At 35.7% G+C, this 19,688-nt stretch overlaps 1 protein-coding gene across 4 annotated transcripts; it reads left to right on the top strand.

Moving 5' to 3' along the window:
• Positions 1-787: 787 nt before the first annotated feature.
• Positions 788-18,477, top strand: pax3b (paired box 3b). 4 transcript variants are annotated; one of them, XM_058744545.1, is made up of 9 exons: positions 788-1,257; positions 2,079-2,413; positions 2,544-2,670; positions 3,106-3,261; positions 11,623-11,822; positions 11,899-12,064; positions 12,140-12,330; positions 15,961-16,206; positions 17,595-18,477. In XM_058744545.1, the coding sequence occupies exons 1-9, from the start codon at positions 1,173-1,175 to the stop codon at positions 17,610-17,612; spliced, it is 1,524 nt and encodes a 507-aa protein (XP_058600528.1). In that variant the 5' UTR covers positions 788-1,172; the 3' UTR covers positions 17,613-18,477. The 4 variants fall into 4 exon arrangements, with proteins under 4 accessions (XP_058600528.1, XP_058600527.1, XP_058600529.1 ...); XM_058744544.1 differs by having other exon boundaries at positions 789-1,257; positions 15,961-16,201; XM_058744546.1 differs by having other exon boundaries at positions 791-1,257; positions 2,079-2,314; positions 15,961-16,201.
• The last annotated feature ends 1,211 nt before the right edge of the window (positions 18,478-19,688 follow it).

The raw sequence follows: 19,688 nt of genomic DNA, 5'->3' as shown, positions 1-19,688 counted from the left end.
GAAACGATGTTGTGTGAATTCTCTACATTTAATTCCTATTCAGCCTCTGTACAAATATAAGATGACTTATAGCAGATATAGCCTATGTAGAAAATTATGTAATAAAAAATATATTAACCTGACAGGAAAATAATGAATAATGCAATTAATGCATCGAATAGAAACTCATTAACAAACACGCGCACACACACATTCATTGTTAACCATTAAATCGTTGGCTCGGTGTCTCCAGGGCCCAGCCTCTTTGGCGTTGATTTAACTTTTTAAGTAAGAGAGAATAATCTAGCCTAGTGTTTTGCACGTGAAAGGACCCCCGTTTCCCCCGCGTGTTTCCCTCCCGCGTGCGCCACATTGTCCCCGCGCGCAGGCAGAAAGAAAACATTTGAAGTTTCTTTTTAGTCAAACAAAAGAGCCACATGTCATTGAAGTTAATGTGTGTGTGTGTGTGTGTGTGTGTGTGGATCAGTCAGATAGAGAGTGTTAAGTAACAGAGTCAGTCATTTTAAGTGAATAACTTTTTCTGTTCATTTAAATTGATTCATTCTGCCTTTGATTTGTTATATTATTAAATTATTGTTGCACAAATAGTCTACGTTATATTAAAACATGTTTCGATATTATAATTTGCTATTTTATTATATTTAGTAGTGCATGTCTATCTTATGTCTGTATATATATATATATATATTAATATTCTAAGTATATAATTTAATTACACATCATCATCAGTCGCTGAAATATTTTCGATGTCCACTTTGGAACGCTTAGAGAGCAAAGTGTACTTCCTCGACCAATCAGCTCTCGGTTACGGGATCCTGTGGACCAATCAGAACGCGCTGTTCGAGTAATAGACAAGGGGGTCTCTGCAAACTCAGAAATGTCTCAGTAGTTTGAGAACTCGCGCTCATCCTAAACGCCTGTTAATAACAATAACGCTGCGATTATAATTCTCGTCACATAATGAAAACAACGGCCAAGGACTACAAAAGAGAAGAGACTACATCTGATTAATTACATTTCATTTCGTCCTCGAGTACTTACTTTTAATGCTTTTCCTGGAGGGATACAAAAAGATCATCGGAGCTTATGCTTTTTGTTTTCATTGTGGAATATTTACATGCATTTTTAAGCCTGTTGAAGTGCACGTTTAGTCACCGCGCTGCCCTGCAGCAATGAGCGGCTTGGCAGGGACCGTTCCCAGGATGATGCGTCCATCTCTCTCTCAGAACTATCCCCGCAGTGGCTTCCCAATGGAGGGTAAAATATGTTACATTAAATATGCACATGAAAATTGTTTAATTTAATAGTGGAAGCCCAAGTGTAAACCATTTTGGTATTTGTGTTGCATGAGTAGACTTGACTAAAAACTGTGAAGTTACTTTTCCAACTGTTTTTATGTTTTGTTTGAAACTTTTGCCGACATTTAAATATTATAATATTGAAAGTTATGTGTTGCTAGTATACATATTGTATAATGTCGCTTTTTTGAATTCTTAATTCTTAAAATAAATGTTTTTTTTTTCAGTGATTCTTTGCATTTGCAAAGTAGCCTACCTTTCATACAATATGAAGAACAAATAACTATTTCACTGTACACTGTCACTTCAGGGTTTTAGATAAATTGTTTTTTAAAAAAGTTAAAAAGTTTAAGCTGTAAGGCTGTTTTAATCGGAATCATTATTTCTATATTTTCATCATTAACAATAGACTAGTAGGCCTATTTGTTTAAATGCATTTAATTATCTGTCGCAATACTCAGTTGCATGAGTTTCTGAATCAGTCAATAAATTTAAATAGGCTGGAAAAAAGATTGTAATTTTAGCACCACTTTTAGTTTACCTAAAATTTAAAGCAGCAATTTACTGACGTTTTACTGGGTTGCTTTTTACCATGTGTTTATGAACACATGAAATATGTCAGAGAATTAAATGCACATGGAGCCTACTTGGACTGTCTTACCATTTCTTTAGAAGCACTTCAGTTAGGCCTATTTACCAATGCAGAATGATTTTTTTCTTTCATGTTTCTGCAATTATGTTATCTATCCACTGTCATAATTTGGGTTGGCTTCGATGCAGTTTCAACTCCGATGGGTCAGGGTCGAGTCAACCAGCTTGGAGGAGTTTTCATCAACGGCCGGCCTCTACCGAACCACATTCGGCATAAGATAGTGGAGATGGCGCATCACGGGATCCGGCCCTGCGTGATATCCCGCCAGCTCAGAGTCTCTCACGGCTGCGTCTCCAAAATCCTGTGCCGCTATCAGGAGACTGGATCCATCCGGCCTGGAGCCATCGGCGGCACTAAATCCAAGGTGAGGCCCTGTAGGGAGGCACTGAAGTGCGGAGTCATCTGCTGCAGCTGGGCGTGCGGATATTTTCAAGGAAATTTGTGGATAAACTCAAAGCAACAGGTCGATTGCTAACTAAAAACGCCGACTGTCTTTTTACATAACGACACCTGATTTTGAAATCACAGTCTTTGAATTGAATCAGGCACCTTGTTGACTGTTTTTATTGTATTTTTTTTATTATTCTTAACAGACTTCATCTCTAGATGTGGAGAAGCGCGTTGAGGAATATAAACGGGGAAACCCCGGAATATTCAGTTGGGAAATTCGGGATAAATTGCTCAAAGAGGGAATTTGTGACCGGAACAACGTGCCCTCAGGTATGCGTCAAACATAACGAAAAAAATACACGAGCTGCAGTGTGCGAATTACTAAAAAAAAAAAAAAACTTTTTCATTTGCATTTCCCTCACAGTTAACCGTCAACCGTCTTAAAGACGTAACAAAACATTTTTTTTCTTGTGATATATAAAATGTAAATAGCGCATGTCAACATCGATGTACTGTTGCTATGGTTACCTGGCGAACGCTATTTTTGTTTGCTAGCTCTAGGCAGCTAGCCTACAGCAAAGTGTCTTCACTAGTTTTAGTAACCACAAAACTTAAACGACTCACTCAGACTAGGCTACTTGTCACCTAACCTTTACAGTCACTGAAACGTTTAAAAAAAATGAAATGTATACTGTTGAAATGCATTTATTAAAAGCTAGAAAACATATTAAGAGCCCTTACGTATTCGGTTCAACTCTTGTCCAGTGAGTGCAATAAGCCGCATCATGAGAGGCCGATATGGCGCAAGAGGTGATGAGGAGGAGGAGGAGGAGGAGGATGAAGAGGACACGGAGAAGCGCGAGCAGGAAGAACTCGCCCGCAGGAGCGGACACAGCATCGAGGGGATTCTCGCAGACAGATGTGAGTGGATCCTACAAACTCTTTATGCTTTAATATCAACAGATTTCAGAAAGAACTGTTGCAGGATTGTAAATGAGCTGGAGTTGTTGGAAAGATGTGCTTTTAACAAATTGGAATTTAATTAGAATGATGATAGACCTATGCTTTCATGAATAGCCTATATAAATGGATTGAACACTTGGGGCCTATAATAGTGATACGAACTCATAAAGGTTCCTATCATTTTAGCCAGTAACAAAAGAAAGAAATGAGCCCACACTACCAGCAATTTTTTGAAAATTTTGCTTGAAAATGCTTGAAAAGCTTCGCACATTAATATAAATTGTTCCCAAGTATGCAAAACGTTTTTTAAATGGACAGACTGGATAATGAAGCAACAAGTGTCCAAAATGCATGCTTTTCAGTAGTGTTGAAAATCATCAGGATGCACTTCATGAAGTTGGTTGAGAGAATTCCTCGAATGTGTATAGGCAGTTTCATTTGTTTAACATTTCTTGGTCAATGCATAATTGTCATACTTCTGTCTGTGTTATTTCATAGTTTTGATGACTTTTTTATGACTATTTTACACATTTGAGGATAATAGTAAACAATAAGGAGCCCTAATGTTTGATTGGTAGTTTATAAAGCAGAAATATAAACAAAAATGTGGTGTATTCACTCGTATTGTTTCTAATATATTAATTAATTACTTTGCATTAATGATGAGTTAGATTTACTGATGATCAATGGCCAACAATTCCCAAGAATACTAATAAATATTATGCAACAGGCATGAGGGAAGTGGAAGAAAAAAGTTGCGAAATCTGGAAAAAGTTTGTAGTGTGACCACAATGATATTTTCATTCTGCAACAGCAATGAGGGTTTCAGATGGAGTTCTGCATTTCACTTAAAATGATACAAAATTAAGGAAAAATATAAGTTACTGTATATAGGCTACTAGAACAAACTGGGTAATCCATTAAAAAAGAAGACAATTGTCATGGTTTACTCTCACGTAAAACTCTGAAGTTCTATGAAACTCTGAAGGAGAAATGATCATAAATATTAAAATATGACAACACGATGAATTGTTAAGAAAGAACAGCTGTAGCAATTCTGTGCAAAGCGGCCTCAGTGGAATCAAAAGGAGGGGGAGAGTTGATAAAAACAGTGGAAGAGAGTCTATTTTTGCCTTCTTGCTGCCTACTGGCCGACAGCTGAAGTGACTGATGTTTTGCTGTTCTGTAATGATATTTAATGAGCTAACAGCCTGTCCCTGCGTGACTAATTAAGGTGAACGTTATTTGACTGTCTCTGATGCCCTGCTAACACCACTTCAGCTCCCTAAATAATACTGATCGGGATGCAATGTCACTCTTAATGGCGATGGGAGTTTATTAAAGGCTATTTCCGTCAATAGGGACCAGTGTTCTCCTCGGCTGTTCCTTCATGGCCCGGAGCGGCAGTCACAATGGGGGCGAGCCTCTCGTCATGCACGCTGCCACAAAGCCTGTCCGTCACGCTCTGCCCGTCTCGCGATCCAAGAAAGACGAGTTGCCCGAGCCGATTAAATCAGGCTCTTTATTTGAACTTCGCTTTCATCTGGCCAATGAGTCAAACACGCCTTGCTCTTTTTCTCCTCCGTCCTCCTCATGCCCCGTTCTACCTCTCTTCGCCTGCGGCACATTTTCGGGTTTATATCTGTGGGCCGTTGTCAGTCCCTTCCATTCCCACCGCCCCTCCTTTCCTGGTAGACACAGACAGGCAAGTTGAGTTCAGTATTTACACCCTTCTTTTGAATAGGCAACAGCTTGATTCCTGAACCCTTTCCTTCATACTGTCTCCATATATCATCTTAAAGACTCAAAGATGTTGGCGTGTGTGTGGGGAGATTGTAGCTTATGAAATCTCACTTGTTTGCTATCCTCCATAAAGCCCAGCTGACAAAAAATATGTTCTATGAGCATTTTGCTAAAACACCATTTCTGAATATTCTCTGAACATTCAAAATGCTCAGTTTTTAAATGTAAAAAAAAAAATAATAATAATTTTTTTCTTGGTTGAACTCTAGAGAAAACAGTAAGGTACCATTTTATCATTTTGCAAACATTATGGGAATGTTACTTTTGAATATTTGGAACCATCTGAAACTTATAAGTAGTAACATTTAAAAATCATTAGACAAACATGTAACTAATTTTATAGAAAAACATTCCATGAATTATGTATAAATAATGTTTTTGTGCTAAAATTTGGAGAATGATGAGATAACTTTGAACGAACATTCTGTTATTGGAAGAATCTTTGTTCATAACTTGTGAGTGAACCTTGCCAGAATGCAGAGCACAAAACATAAAAGTTCTGAGAATGTTCCCTATTCGCTTCCTGGCACGCATTGTGTCGTATTGGAACAAATATAGTATGCTCAAATCAGAAAAGTCTACTTAGAAGTATATTTAGAAAAGTGCAGAATGATTGACACTCCTATAATACGCACATATGCACATGCCGCCAAACATATGCACATGCACAAACATGCAAACACATGCATGGATGCACAAACATACACATGCATACATAAACAGTGCCAACTGGCTCGATGCAGGATGGTTTGTGTGGCACCATGGAGTGTGCAGTCAGCGGGTCGTAATTCACTCTGAAAGCCAAAACAAACAAAAACACAAATGCACCACCAAGAAGACCTAAAAAAGGGAACTCCGTCAAGACAAACTTGGCTACAGACAAAGCCTGGCCTTAAAATCTCTAGCAGTTACAGGTGAAAAATATTTTTATCGTATATGAAATATTAAAGCATGCGTTGCTCCCTTTTCTGACACAGAGTGAGGCAGACAGTGAGAGGAGTACAGTTGGATGGACAATGCGGGGAAACCCCCCAAACAAAACTGTCTCCATTGTGTCCAGCGTGCAGTGTCAGGGTCAGCAGACTTAGGAATCCGTGTCTGCTTGAGTTCAGGCCCTGAAGGCAGAACTACAGTATGTGTGTGTCAGTTAGCACACAGACAGCACGAAAACAACACAGAGACAGTTCAGGGCGGCTGCTTTTTATTGAATGGTTGATAAGTGAGCCTATAGGACTTAAACCACAAATTGCAGTTTCTTGCTTAGTTTGTTTTAAAAAGGTGGTACATTGTTTTAGCTGATGGCCAACAAACACTTGTCTGAATATGTGTTTTGAGTTGTTAAACAGAGCAGTCCAAGGTCGTGGCGTTTGACCTCCAGTGAGCAAAGGTCACACTGTTGTATGTTTAGAGTGACAGGTGACCACTTCCTGTTTTAACTCCTATTCCCTTCAACATAAAGGCACTAACTATATTTGAAATAGCATACTTATCTTACTATGTCAGCATAGGATATGCATTTTCCACTACAATTGCCAAAATGGGCACACTTTAAGTGCAATATACTCAGACTACAATGCAATGCACTGGCCTGATATTTCATCTCCAGTATGAAGTAATATATTAACAGCAGTCTTATACTTGATATGTCTTTTTTGGACTGAGATACACTGCTCTTGGTTGGATTTTTTAGTTTTGTAAGTCTCACCAAGGCTGCATTTATTTGATCAAAAGTACAGTAAAAGCTGTAATATTCTGAAATATTATTACAATTTATAATAACTGTTTTCAATTTAAATATATTTTGAAATGTAAGTGATGCAAAGCTGAAATTTTAGCATCATTACTCCAGTCTTCAATGTCACATGATCCTTTTTTTTATGGAAACAATGACATTTTTTTCAGGAATATTGGATGAATAGAAAGTTCAAAAGAACAGCATTTATTTGCAATAGAAATCTTTACTGTACTTTTGATCAATTTAAGTATTACATTCATTCAAGTTTTGAACAGCATATAACACACTTCTTGGATTAATAATGCATAATAATGATCTGTAATTGATTACTCGATGCCAAGAGCGATGAAGCAATATCATGCACTGTACTACTTTGAAATGTTTATAGTTGCATATTGCATGCTGTTTCACACACTGGCTTCTTTTACAAAAGCCACACAAGCAAAAAAAGTATCAAAAGTGACTGAAGAGCAAAGCAAAAGAGGCTAAACAGACGAAGAGCACATTTGGTTCAGAGCTGAAACGTGTGGTTGTTTGAGGGCAGCTGCGAGGGTCACAGTTGCTCTTTAGCAAGTCAAGTCCTCCCTCTGTTTCTCTCTGTTCCTAAACGCTGGGGGGCAGATGGGCCCACGAGCTGTCACTCATCCTTTCTGTCTCCGGCATCTGTTAGTTCTCTATGTACTGCTTAATGTAGTCGAGCAGTCACTCAGCCAACCTCGGCGCTGAAAAGGACCCGCCTCGCTCTCCCCTCTCCGAGACGCTGCATTTGTTCCCAAGCTTTCTTTTGTGCATGTCTTTGTCTTTCTTTTTGGCTGTTTTTGATGGCGAGGGGGCATGTCATTGGCTCAATTAGCTCTCTTCATTACCTGCCCCCAAGAGAATCGCTCGCTCGCTCGCACACACACAGACTAACTCTGCACACGCACATATGGTTTTATCTTGGACCTCTGCCGCTTGCCCCCGACCAAAACTAAGTGCAAAAGCCTGCTGGATATGCGCTCGCCATCCCGCAGTATTAATGAAACTCCTTAGGTGGATTTTGTGTACATGAACGCATGAGGTAAATGGACTCGGGTTGATATTTCGCCTCCGAATATTGAATTTAAGCAACGAGGGCCCAGAGCTGAAGAGAAACGGCGGATGGAGATGCTTTTAGTGACCGCACCGTTTACATAGCAGAGAGCTAAAATATCTTAAAACACATACTCATGCACACTACACCGCTAACTTTAAATGCCAAAGACCTGAAAACACACACACATATGCACTCTGTGTATTTACAGAAGGCAGAATATCTCTAGATTCTCCAGCGGTTCCATTTCCATGACATTTGGGTTTTGGTTGTGTGTGTTTAGAAGCCTGTGGTCTGTATTCTTCTGTCCAAATTAAACCCATGTTTACTGTTTGCTCTTTGGTTCTGTTTATTCACTTGCCTTGATTCTCATTCAGTCAGCAAAAATATAAAGATGCAAGCACCTAGGCCTACTTGTTTGCTACCTGTTGATTAAATGTCAAAAATGAACATTTTAACACCATTTACTCACCCTGGTGTTGTTCCAGTCCTCTATTTCCTTTCTTTTCAATACATCTGTCAAGGTCCTAAAACTAGAAAAAGCACCATAAAAGTATCATAAAAGTAGTCCATGCTACTTGTGCACTATTTTTCAAGTCTCCTGAAGATATACAATAGATATTGGTAAAGCAAACTGGTAAAAATGTAAGCGTGTCAAAATCTGGTGTCAAATCTCATTTGAGATTTTTCAGACTCGCCACGTTGCAATCACTTTATGTGACGCGAGAACCAATCTGTTTGATACAATAATGTCTAGAGCATATTTACATAGACAAGCAGTTAAACTAAATTAAACTGAAAAAATAGCACAGAAGAATGCAGCTTGTTTGATCACCACCTAATTGCGCTTTATATTCAAATCACTCTAAATACATTAGATTGCACATTAGATTAAATTGAATGGTATTTGTGATTAGATCCTCAGATTTATTCACCCTTGTGTTGTTTTGATCCTGCATTTTCTTTATTAGCAAAACACTGGCCTTTTTTTCTGTCAAGCTCCTAAAATAACAAAAAACACCATAAAAGTGAAGAGAAACCTTAAAGAAACCTGTGCAATATATTTTATTCTTCTGATAGATCTTGGTGCAAAACTGATCCTGTATTACAATCCTCTATTTTCTTTCTTCTGAAAACTATTGTTTCCCCATACAATGACAAAATAATTGCATATGTTAAGTGCCTAAAATGACAGACAAAAAACCCCCAAAAAAACTTAAAAGTAAAAAACCAAAATATAGTAAAAGTAAAAAAACTTTGAAAACCAAAGCTGTTCGATTTCACTAATATATAACGCCTATTCACATAGACCAACATAGTAAAAATTTAATTTAAAAAAGCACAGAACACAGCCACCAAGTGCAGCTTTTTTGGAGCTTGGTAGTTTTAACAACAACAACAACAAAAATATATATATATATATATATATATATATATATATATATATAATAAATAAATAAAATATTTTTTTTATTAAAGTCAAAAATATAATTAATATAGTATAATAACTTGGTAACACTTTACAATAAGGTGTCATTTGTTAACATTAGTTAATGTATTAACTAACATGAACAAACAATGATCAATACATTTATTACACTATTTATTCATCTTTGTTAACGTTAGTTAATAAAAATAGAGTTGTTCATTGTTAGTTCATGTTAGCTCACAGTGCATTAACTAATGTTAACAAACACAACTTGTGATTTTAATAATGCATTAGTAAATGCTGAAATTAACATTAACTGAGATTAAGAAATGCTGTAGAAGTATTGTTCATTCTTAGTTCATGTTAACTAATGTTAACTAATGAACCTTATTGTAAAGTGTTACCAATAACTTAATATAATGTATAATTTTAATGTCACTGAATCATCATAAAACTGGTTACACCAATAAAACTAAATTTAAGGGTTAGATCTCATAGTAATAATTTACAAATTTAAACGTATAAGTAAATATATGACGACAAAAATGTACATGTTTTGGTTAAGCTATCCATTTACTTGAGAGTTATTTATGCGAGTGCACAGTGAAAGAAAACCCACAGATGACTTATTATTTAGCTCTCATTCCTTCAGTAGAGCAGATCTGTGAATGATCTGTTTCCACATCCAGGTTTCAGGTGCTTCTGAGCTTTTTCTCAATGGGTTTTTGAAGAGATTGAGCACTTGAACAACCCAGCCCACCCTTTTCCCTTTCTGCCCTGCCACCCACCCACCTTTGGCCTTCTGTCTGCCCCTTCCACCCCCTCCAGGGCAGGTGACGGCCTCCACTGAGAGCCCCGGCCGTCATGACGGATTCCACAGATGGAGCGTGCAAATCGATCCAACAAAGACTGAGGGGAAGACAGAATCAGAGAGAGAGATGCACAAATAGCTCAATGTCTGTACAATAAAAATTCACTAAATATGAATTTCCTTTAATTCCAACACCATTAATATATAATTACAAGCTTTTCCGTTTGGATTGTGTTGTTATGAGTCATTCTAGGCTGATGAACAGTTTTCCACATGCTTCAGCGTTCCTTCAACCAAATCCCTGTGAAATTGTAGGAATTTTCCCAAAGTTCTCATTGAGTCCTCATGAGTACATTTCTGTTTGAAACAAGAAAAACAAAAGGCTTTTTATGAGGAAATAGGTCATGTTTTATAAAATGAATGATTTTGGTTTGATTTATTTGTGTGTGTGTTTCTTTTATAGGTTTTTCTTATTTTCCATTTCATTTTACAGCCAAGCAGCACATTGCTTCTTTCTTTTCTCCTCCACTGTATTTCTCTTTCATCCTGTTTTTAACAGTTTGCTCTTGTGCTTTTTAAATTCCCTCCTGCAGCTCTCTCTGTTTGTGTTTTATTCTTTGACTGTTGCTCTGTGGTCTTTTTAGTTACTGAGGCAAAATGGAGAGGAAAAAAATCAGACAAGGAATTACTGTGTGACACACAAAATAAGCCTGGCTCTGAAGCCTTTCAAGAAAAGATGTGAAGAAGCTCATAAAATTCTCCTTCTCAAAAACACTGCGTCATTAAACATGAGTAAAAGCTGCTAAAGCATGTTTGTTTGGTACTTTTGCCAATGTCTTTTGTGCCTCTTGTTCCTTGCTTGTTCATATTTGTGTGTATTTTCTAGGTTTATGACATACACGATTGTTTATGTGGGGATTTGCCATTAACAACTACTTTTTCAAAAATACTAGACAAAACCTAATCCAATTTAAAGACAAATAAATAAAAATTGTTAAACAATTTTATTTCAAGATTTTGGGTCCTTTTGAAAAGATTGAGAACTTGAATTTTTATTCTATACAAAATTATATACATATATAAACGTTATATTATATATAACAATATTTCTTACATTATATGTATTATAAAAAATGTAAAATATACCTTATAAATTCAAATTTGATATATGGCACATATTTAGAAAAATTCAATAATGTATACAAATAATAATATCTACATTATACCATTTTGTAAAGAAGATAAAAAGAAAATGTTTATATCTTAATTATATAATTTGAAAAAAATTGTATAGTGTGTAAAAAAAAATCTGTTATTCTTTGCATTTGTGTTTCAGGGAGTCAATGTAAAAAAAAAAATCAATAAATATTCTTTATATATATATATACATATAAACAAAATTATATCATTAAAATACCCTATAATGTATAAAAAATTCAAATGTTATTCTTTGCATTGGTGTGTTTCAGCGAGTCCATCTGATGAAGGTTCAGATGTGGAATCGGAGCCCGATCTGCCGCTGAAACGGAAACAGCGTCGCAGTAGGACGACATTCACAGCCGAACAGCTGGAGGAGCTGGAGAGAGCTTTCGAACGCACACATTACCCTGATATCTACACCAGAGAAGAGCTCGCCCAGAGAGCCAAACTCACGGAGGCACGAGTGCAGGTACAAATACACCCCATACGCCTGGAACAAAGAACAGACACAATTTCATTACACTCCTACGCTTGTCTTTTCTCAGGTGTGGTTCAGTAACAGACGAGCTCGATGGAGGAAGCAAGCGGGAGCCAATCAGCTCATGGCGTTCAATCACCTGATCCCTGGTGGTTTTTCACATCCGGCGGTGTGCAGTCTCTCTCCGTATCAGCTGTCAGAGAGCCCGTACCCACCCGCTGGTCTTTCTCAAGGTAAACATGTTGTATTTAAATCCACTTCGACATGTAACGTGTCTCCAGATGTAATGGCTGTTGATCTGTTGTCAGATTCGAGTGCTGTACACAGACCTCAGCCGCTCCCGCCGCCCGCGGGCCATCAGAGTGCTGGAGGGGCGGGGCCGGAGGGCGGGGCTTCCTACTGTCTCTCCAGTCGCCATGGCTACGCAGGATATTCAGATACATTTGGACCTCATAACAGTCACGCCAACTCTGCCATCAACAATGGACTGTCTTCTCAGGTAATAAAGGCATTAAATTGTTTAAAACTGTTGAATATAATTTCTAATAATGCTCAGTTATTAGTTCGTGAGTTGTCAGTCTTTGTTTGTCACATGACTAGCTTAAACAAATGACTAAGTCTGTATACATTAAACTAGTTAGAAGTAAAGCATCAATGGCCTGATGTTGATTACCACAGAAAATAATGTCAACTTGTCCCTCATTTTGCATACACTGACACACTTATCATGGAAGTCTAGAGGGCGAGTGTCCAGCGTCACATATGCACTTTTAAAATAAAATCATATTCATCTCCAAAATCATTTGAACTTTTGCTTTCATGTTATGAAAGTCTTCTGATTCTGGTTGAAAAGGATCCCTGAAAGAGTTATTTGTATATAAACTTCTTTTAGTGGGAATTTTTTTTTAAACAATTTAATATTATTTAATAATAATTATAATATTAATAAAACTACAATATATTATATTATAATATTTATTAGATAATATTTATAAAATTTTAAAATACTTAATTAATGCTATAAAATATGGAGTTTCATGTAAGTACTTCAACAAAATTGCTGTATGAGCTGCAACTTGAAGGATGAGTTTTGTCTAAATTATTTTGTGTGGTAATTAGCAGCATGACAGATCCTAAGCCTAAAAACTTTTTGAGATTAAAAAAAACAGCATAAAATAGCGATAAATGAAATGTATTTTTTTGGTTAAGCCTTTAAATGTTAAAAGCATGCATCTGAAAGTGGCTCGTGGATGGTGCAGTGGATCCCACCTGTTGTCCCACAGTTGAGTGTCAGTTTAATGGCCTCTTCTGGCTTCTATAGAAACTATTACACACTTCAAGACAACGCATTACGCAGATAAATTCCTCCATCATAGGTCATTCACGGGCCATTTTTCACTCGGTTATCCTTAGCTTTCCACGGGATCGTGCAGACACAGCCACTGACGCCCCTGTGTGTGAGAGATAGACGACTGACCTCCACATGCTTCTCATTTGTTAAAGGAGCGCACCAAAGCCTCAAAGGAGGGCGTTTGTCAGGAACACTGACAGGCCGCTATGAATTACAGGTCTGACGGGTGTGAATGTAGTGTGGAGTGAGTCTAGTACAATCTCACATTCTCGCTGTCATCGTCTACAGTGCTAATACATGAAAAATGCTGTTAAGATTCAAAGCATCCCAGTGTAGTATTTAGATGGATGTTTCAATCTTCATAGTGTCCCATTCAAAATTTGGGGTCAGTTTTTATCCCCTTTGTCTGTCTGTATTGCTTTGTTTGCTTAATAAAAAAATTATTAGGGTCAGTAAGATTTTTCAAATTTTTCTTAAAGAAATCAATACTTTTATTCAGCAAGGATGCATTAAATTGATAAAAAGGGACAGTAAAGACATTTATAATCTTACAAAAGATTTATGTTTCAGATAAATGCTGTTCTTTTGAACGTTTTATCCATCAAAGAATCCTGAAAAATAAATATATCACAGTTTCCACAAAAATATGAAACTGTTTTCAGCATTGATAATAATCAGAAATGTTTATTGAGCAGCAAATCAGCATATTAGAATGATTTCTGAAGATCATGATGCTGAAAATTCAGCTTTGCATCACAGGTATAAATTACATTTTAAAATATATTCAAATAGAAAATTGTAATAATATTTCAAAATATTACTGATATTTTTTATCAGATAAATGCAGCCTTGGTGATCAGAAGAGACTTCTTTCAAAAACAAAAAAAAATCTTACAGATCCCAAACTTCTCAATATATATATATAACAGCACCTTAGCGAATCTATATATTTGTACAACAATTTTTATATTTTACAACACGTTAGCAACTGCAATCAACTATAAAACCTTAGCGCTGTGATGCCAAGTCAGATTTTCTAGAGGAAATATAAAAGGCTAGATAAATTGTATCCAGAAAGTATGTACATTTAATGTTAAGTTGTTGGTTTTTGATTTTGTTGAGTGCTAAATTTTCCCAAACTCATGGAGAAAGTCTTCCAGAGCTCTGGAAACAGAATTCCATCATCGATTCGGCACACGTCACTCCCTGCTCCACTATGGGAAATGGTTTAAGCGAGACCATGTGCGTGACCGTGTGTGTGTGTGCTTGCAGTGCTTTGACTGTATGCACTGATGTAACAGGATCCTGTAGCCTGGGAGACATGCTTTCTTTCTCTGTTTCTATGTAAAGGTGCTTATTTGGTGCAGCAACTGGAGTATGTGTTTATTTTGGCCATAATTCTGCTGGTAGATTCAATTAGGCTTCAGGAACTTTTATTCCTCAGAGCTCACATGCAACATTCCTCAAATGCGGCACAGTGTTTTCTAGGTTAAACAGTAATGAGTACACACACCTGAATGCGCGCACACACACACACACACACACACACACACACACACACACACACACACACACACACTACGCTGCCCTCTGGCTCAGTTCTAGTCCAAGAATCAGATTAAACAATCCCCAAATTCAATTATTTTTTTCCTGATCAATTGCAGGTCACAGGGATCTACCCAGATATGCATCTGTATGCATGTGTGTGTTATTCAAACAATACAGTCACAGGCAGCTAAAGGAACAACACACAGCATCTTGAGTCTCTTATTGCTTTTACAAAATAAAAACTAACATGCACACATGATATTCACAAAAAGTTTGGAATGCTCCAAAAAAAATCAACCACTGATTGAAATCATACATACATATACAAAGATTTTTTAGCTATTATATATGAAACTTTGTTTAGTTTTGGTATACATGTGTATATATATATATATATATATATATATATATATATATATATATATATATATTAGTCTTGTCAAATGATTAATCGTGATTAATTGCATCCAAAATAAAAGTTTTGATTACATAATATATGAGTGTGTACTGTGTAGATTTATTATGTAGATATAAATGCAAACACATGCATGAATATATTTAAGAAAAATATGTTGTTTATATATTATATATATTATATAAAATAAAAAATATAATAATATAAATATAATAATGTTTGTACATGTAAATATTTTCAAAATATATACTGTATGTGTGTACATAATTATATACATAATAAACAAACACAGTACACACAAACACTACATCATTTGACAGCACTAATATACATATATATACAATTAATAATTTGCTTAAATTAAAGATTTTACTTATATAAATACTAAATGTAATAAATGTGTGTGTGTGTATATAGATATCAAAATGTTTAGAGGAAAATCTCATGTACGTCTTGATGAAATTAAAATATATAGTAATAATAATTGTATATATTATTCATAATATATTAATATAATTTATAATATTTCATAGTTTAATTTATAATAAAAATATAATTATAGTCATTGTTTAATTACACCTATGGGTAATTGTATTTAATATCTTTTAATATTAATCATTAATATCTTAATGTAATATATTGTAATATATTATGAGCTTTTGATCAGTATTAGGATCATATCAGCAGCAAATAATCCTGATAGGAGCATGTTGGCAGATTATTTTCAGCACGCTATGATTTTAGACGCACTAATTCTCATCACACTATTTAGAAGGTTTGAGCCAGGCTGATAACTCTGATCTGTTTCTCTGTAGGTTATGGGACTCTTAAGCCCAGCTGGAGTTTCTCATCAGACTCCGGCTGAGTTTTCTCTGTCGTCTCTCAGCGGTGCTCTGGATTCGGGTGGATCGGTCAGCAGCAGCTGCTCTCAGCGCGTGGAGCCCTTGTCCAGTATACCTGCCCTCTCCAACCTGCCCAGCCCACAGCCCTACGGCCCGGCCTCCTTCTACAGCATGGAGCACAGCGCCCCCTACCAGTACAGCCAGTACGGACAAAGTAAGGTCATTATACTGTCAGACTACTTCATTCTTCTTATTTGCTTCACTAGTTTGTGTAGTAGTGGTTAGTGCACATGCTCTTATATCGGGGTGTGTGTGTTTGATTCTGGCTTGCATCATTTGCTGATTGTATGCTGTACCTCTCTTTACCACGCATCATTTCCTGTTCACTCTTTACCCCTTATTCTCAATAAACATTATAAAAAGGTCAAAAATACATTTTAATAATTTAAAAAAACAATCACAAACCATAACTTATTCTTGCTTATCGGCAGCTCTTAAAATCAGCTTTAACCATAATTGTTCAATTTTGTGCATATTGTACCAAATTAACACACACACACACACACACACATACAATATACAATGTAATAATATTATGTAATAACATTATATATAAATGTATAAATAAAAATATTTTACTGTATTACAAAAATTTTTTTTTTTTGCTTACCAGATCTTAAAAACAGCTTTGACCACCATTATTAAAATTTGTGCATACTACCAAATTTATTAATATGTATATATATATATATACACATTTGTATATAGTTGCATATATTTGTGTGTGTGTGTGTGTGTGTATAATACCTAATATATAAAGAATATATTTTTATAATAATCATACATTAACAACCTCAAAATAAGTCTCTAAATATAGCATTTAATTAAATTAATATTAAATTAAATAACATTTATAATAAAAAATGTTTGTCAGGAAATGCAGCAACAACGGTTTACTCTCTGAACGCTAATATTTCATTAGTCAAAAAAAGCAAGCGGGATATGTATTTTGTGTCTGTATTTCCTGTTTACATCTGTAAGACTCAAACAAAAATGTTGCTACATTTATTGCTGTTATTATGTCAATCATAACAATTTTGACTTCTATAACAAAATGCCAATTTAGGTGATTGTCACTCATAAAACTGCAGTTTGTTGGTGACCTAAACAAATAATAAAAGGGTAAAAGGCTTCACACACATCTGAGGCTGCTATATAGTTGTATGTGATTTGCAGAGGTCTGATCCTGTAATATCTGGAGGGGGTTTGTGTGTGTGTGAATGTCATGGTTGGATGCTAATCTCCTGTGGCAGGATCATGATGAGAAGCAGCTGCGCTTGTCTAACTCACTATCCACGCTCGTACAATTACGCTCGGATGAAATGGACGCCACACAAATACGGCAGCTCTTTAATGAGTCCTTCTTAAAGAGGAGGCTCAGCGTTCGCCAGCCTGATTGCTGTGTCAAATGGACGGCACATGCTTTCTTTGGAGTTCAAGTCATGCAAACATTAGCATTACAAATATTACTATTAAGATACATATTAAATGTGAAATCATTTAACATTATTAATAAATTATGCTCTTTACATTTACATTTCTTCCAGATTCCTTTCATTATCTGAGGCCTGAAATCGCCTGAGCGGGTCGTGCGGCTCAACTGTCCCGAAGGGTGGACGGCATAAAGTCCCAAAGTCCTGGAATGAAGGTTTTCTGCAGAAGAGAAATGCAGACGGAGATACAAAACTCTTGGCAATAAAAATACATCTTCTGTACCACTGGATGGCACAGCCGGCAGATCAAAAGATCTCAAACATTCCCTTGAACTCTTCTTCAAAAGCCCTTCCAGCAGAATTATCCACAATCCCAGAAAACACAACAAGACAAGCTGAATCAAAACAAAAAGGAGACGTTTTTCACTGAGAAACATGTTGAAGTGCAATATGAGAAATGGCCATATTCATACGAGACATTTGCAGCCACTCATGAGGCCAGACGAAAGCGCAGGGCTGGATACGTGTTGTAAATAAAAGACAAATGTTTTATAGCAGACAATGAACTTTTTCTCATGCATTCCTTGACATTTGAATGATGTTTTTTTGTTTTTTTCACATGAGGGACGACTGGAAAATTATACAGCATTCTGGAACTTGGGAGTTCAAAATCATACTTGTTTGATATAATTCCTGTAGTGTTAAAAGGTGCACTGTGAAAATGACTTTTTATTTTTAGCAAGTATATTTTACTGATTTGATATGATCTGATATGCTTAAAACTGCAATATAAATTTGGTCGTCCCCAATAATACTTAAAACCTTTCTTATGTTGTTTATCTTCTTGCCAAGAGATGGTAAAATACTAAATGCTCCCAAAAATACTGCTAATACAGCCACAACAACTGAATGTTTTTTTTATTTTTATTTATTTTGTATGTGTGTGAGTGTGTATCTGTATCCTCCAGATATTTTGCATAATTAAATCATTCATTGTATGACAATAAACCTTATTTGTGTGTGTACTTCACTATATAAATTTGGAAACAAAACCATCATTTGGAAGCTTTTGCAGATGTTGGCAATTGCAACATTTATTTATAAGAGCTAATATGTTTTTTTAAAGAAATTTTAAAATGTTAATCTAAATATTTTTAGGATTTGGGTTTAGGATAAAGTTTAGGAATTGAATTAGTCTGCAGCAGGGCTATTATAGTTAATCAAAATTAAAACTAAATAAAATAATAATAAAAAATGAACAAAATTGAATTTTAAATAAATAAAAAATTTAAATGGAAATAAAAAATATATTTTATTAATTATTAATAATATTATTTAACTTATTTAATTTCAGCTGGTTGCCAAGGCAGCATATTTCATATTAATTTAGTGATACTAAAATGGCACTAACATAACTAAAAAACTTAAATAAAAATTCATTAAAACTATATAGGCTTAAAAAAAAAAAATGATGATGATGACACAAACACGCAACACTTCACTTAAAATTAAAACAAATACAAAATATTACTCAAATCTATAACAGTATCTCAAAACTAAAATATCGCTGGTCTGCAGTCACTATAATTAATTTGACATAAAAACAGCAGAAGTTAGCATAAGTGTGTGATCTCTCACACATCTGCCTGCAGTCATAGCTGACTCGTCACACTTTCCAGGATGATTCACATCTCTGTTCCTCCTCAGCCGATCAAACGCTTCACCTGTGGCCTAGCAAACACCGAAAACCTCCTCAAACACCTCAAGAATAATGGACAAGGAGACAGATGCTATTTTATGTCAAACTCTTTCTTTCCTTCTCTCTCTCAGGGAAAAAGAAAGTCTTCCCCTGTAAATGCCAACCTTCAAATAGCGTCCTCTCCTTCACCCTGCTCCATCATCTGAGGGGTCAAAGTTCAAAGTTCACAGGCCCGGCACATGCTCATCACACAGAGAGACAGATGAAAATAAAACTACAGTCTGATCTGTTTTTCATCTGATCCTCAAACATGTCTTGACTTGATTACACTCATATTACAGAAAAACACACGTTGTTGAAAAAGCATTTTTTCAATAATAATGAACAAGAGAGTCATTTGATGTAATTTTTGTGTATTAATTAGGCTACTGAAACATTTTCAAAATTATATGACACATTAATGTAGTTTTTTTTCTTTTAAATAAGCAACACCACACAGACAAGAGTCA

Source organism: Onychostoma macrolepis, chromosome 15 (genome assembly GCF_012432095.1).
Source record: "Onychostoma macrolepis isolate SWU-2019 chromosome 15, ASM1243209v1, whole genome shotgun sequence".
NCBI classification, from domain to species: domain Eukaryota; kingdom Metazoa; phylum Chordata; class Actinopteri; order Cypriniformes; family Cyprinidae; genus Onychostoma; species Onychostoma macrolepis.
Note: the sequence above shows the minus strand (reverse complement) of the source record. Positions and strands in the feature narration are given on the sequence as shown.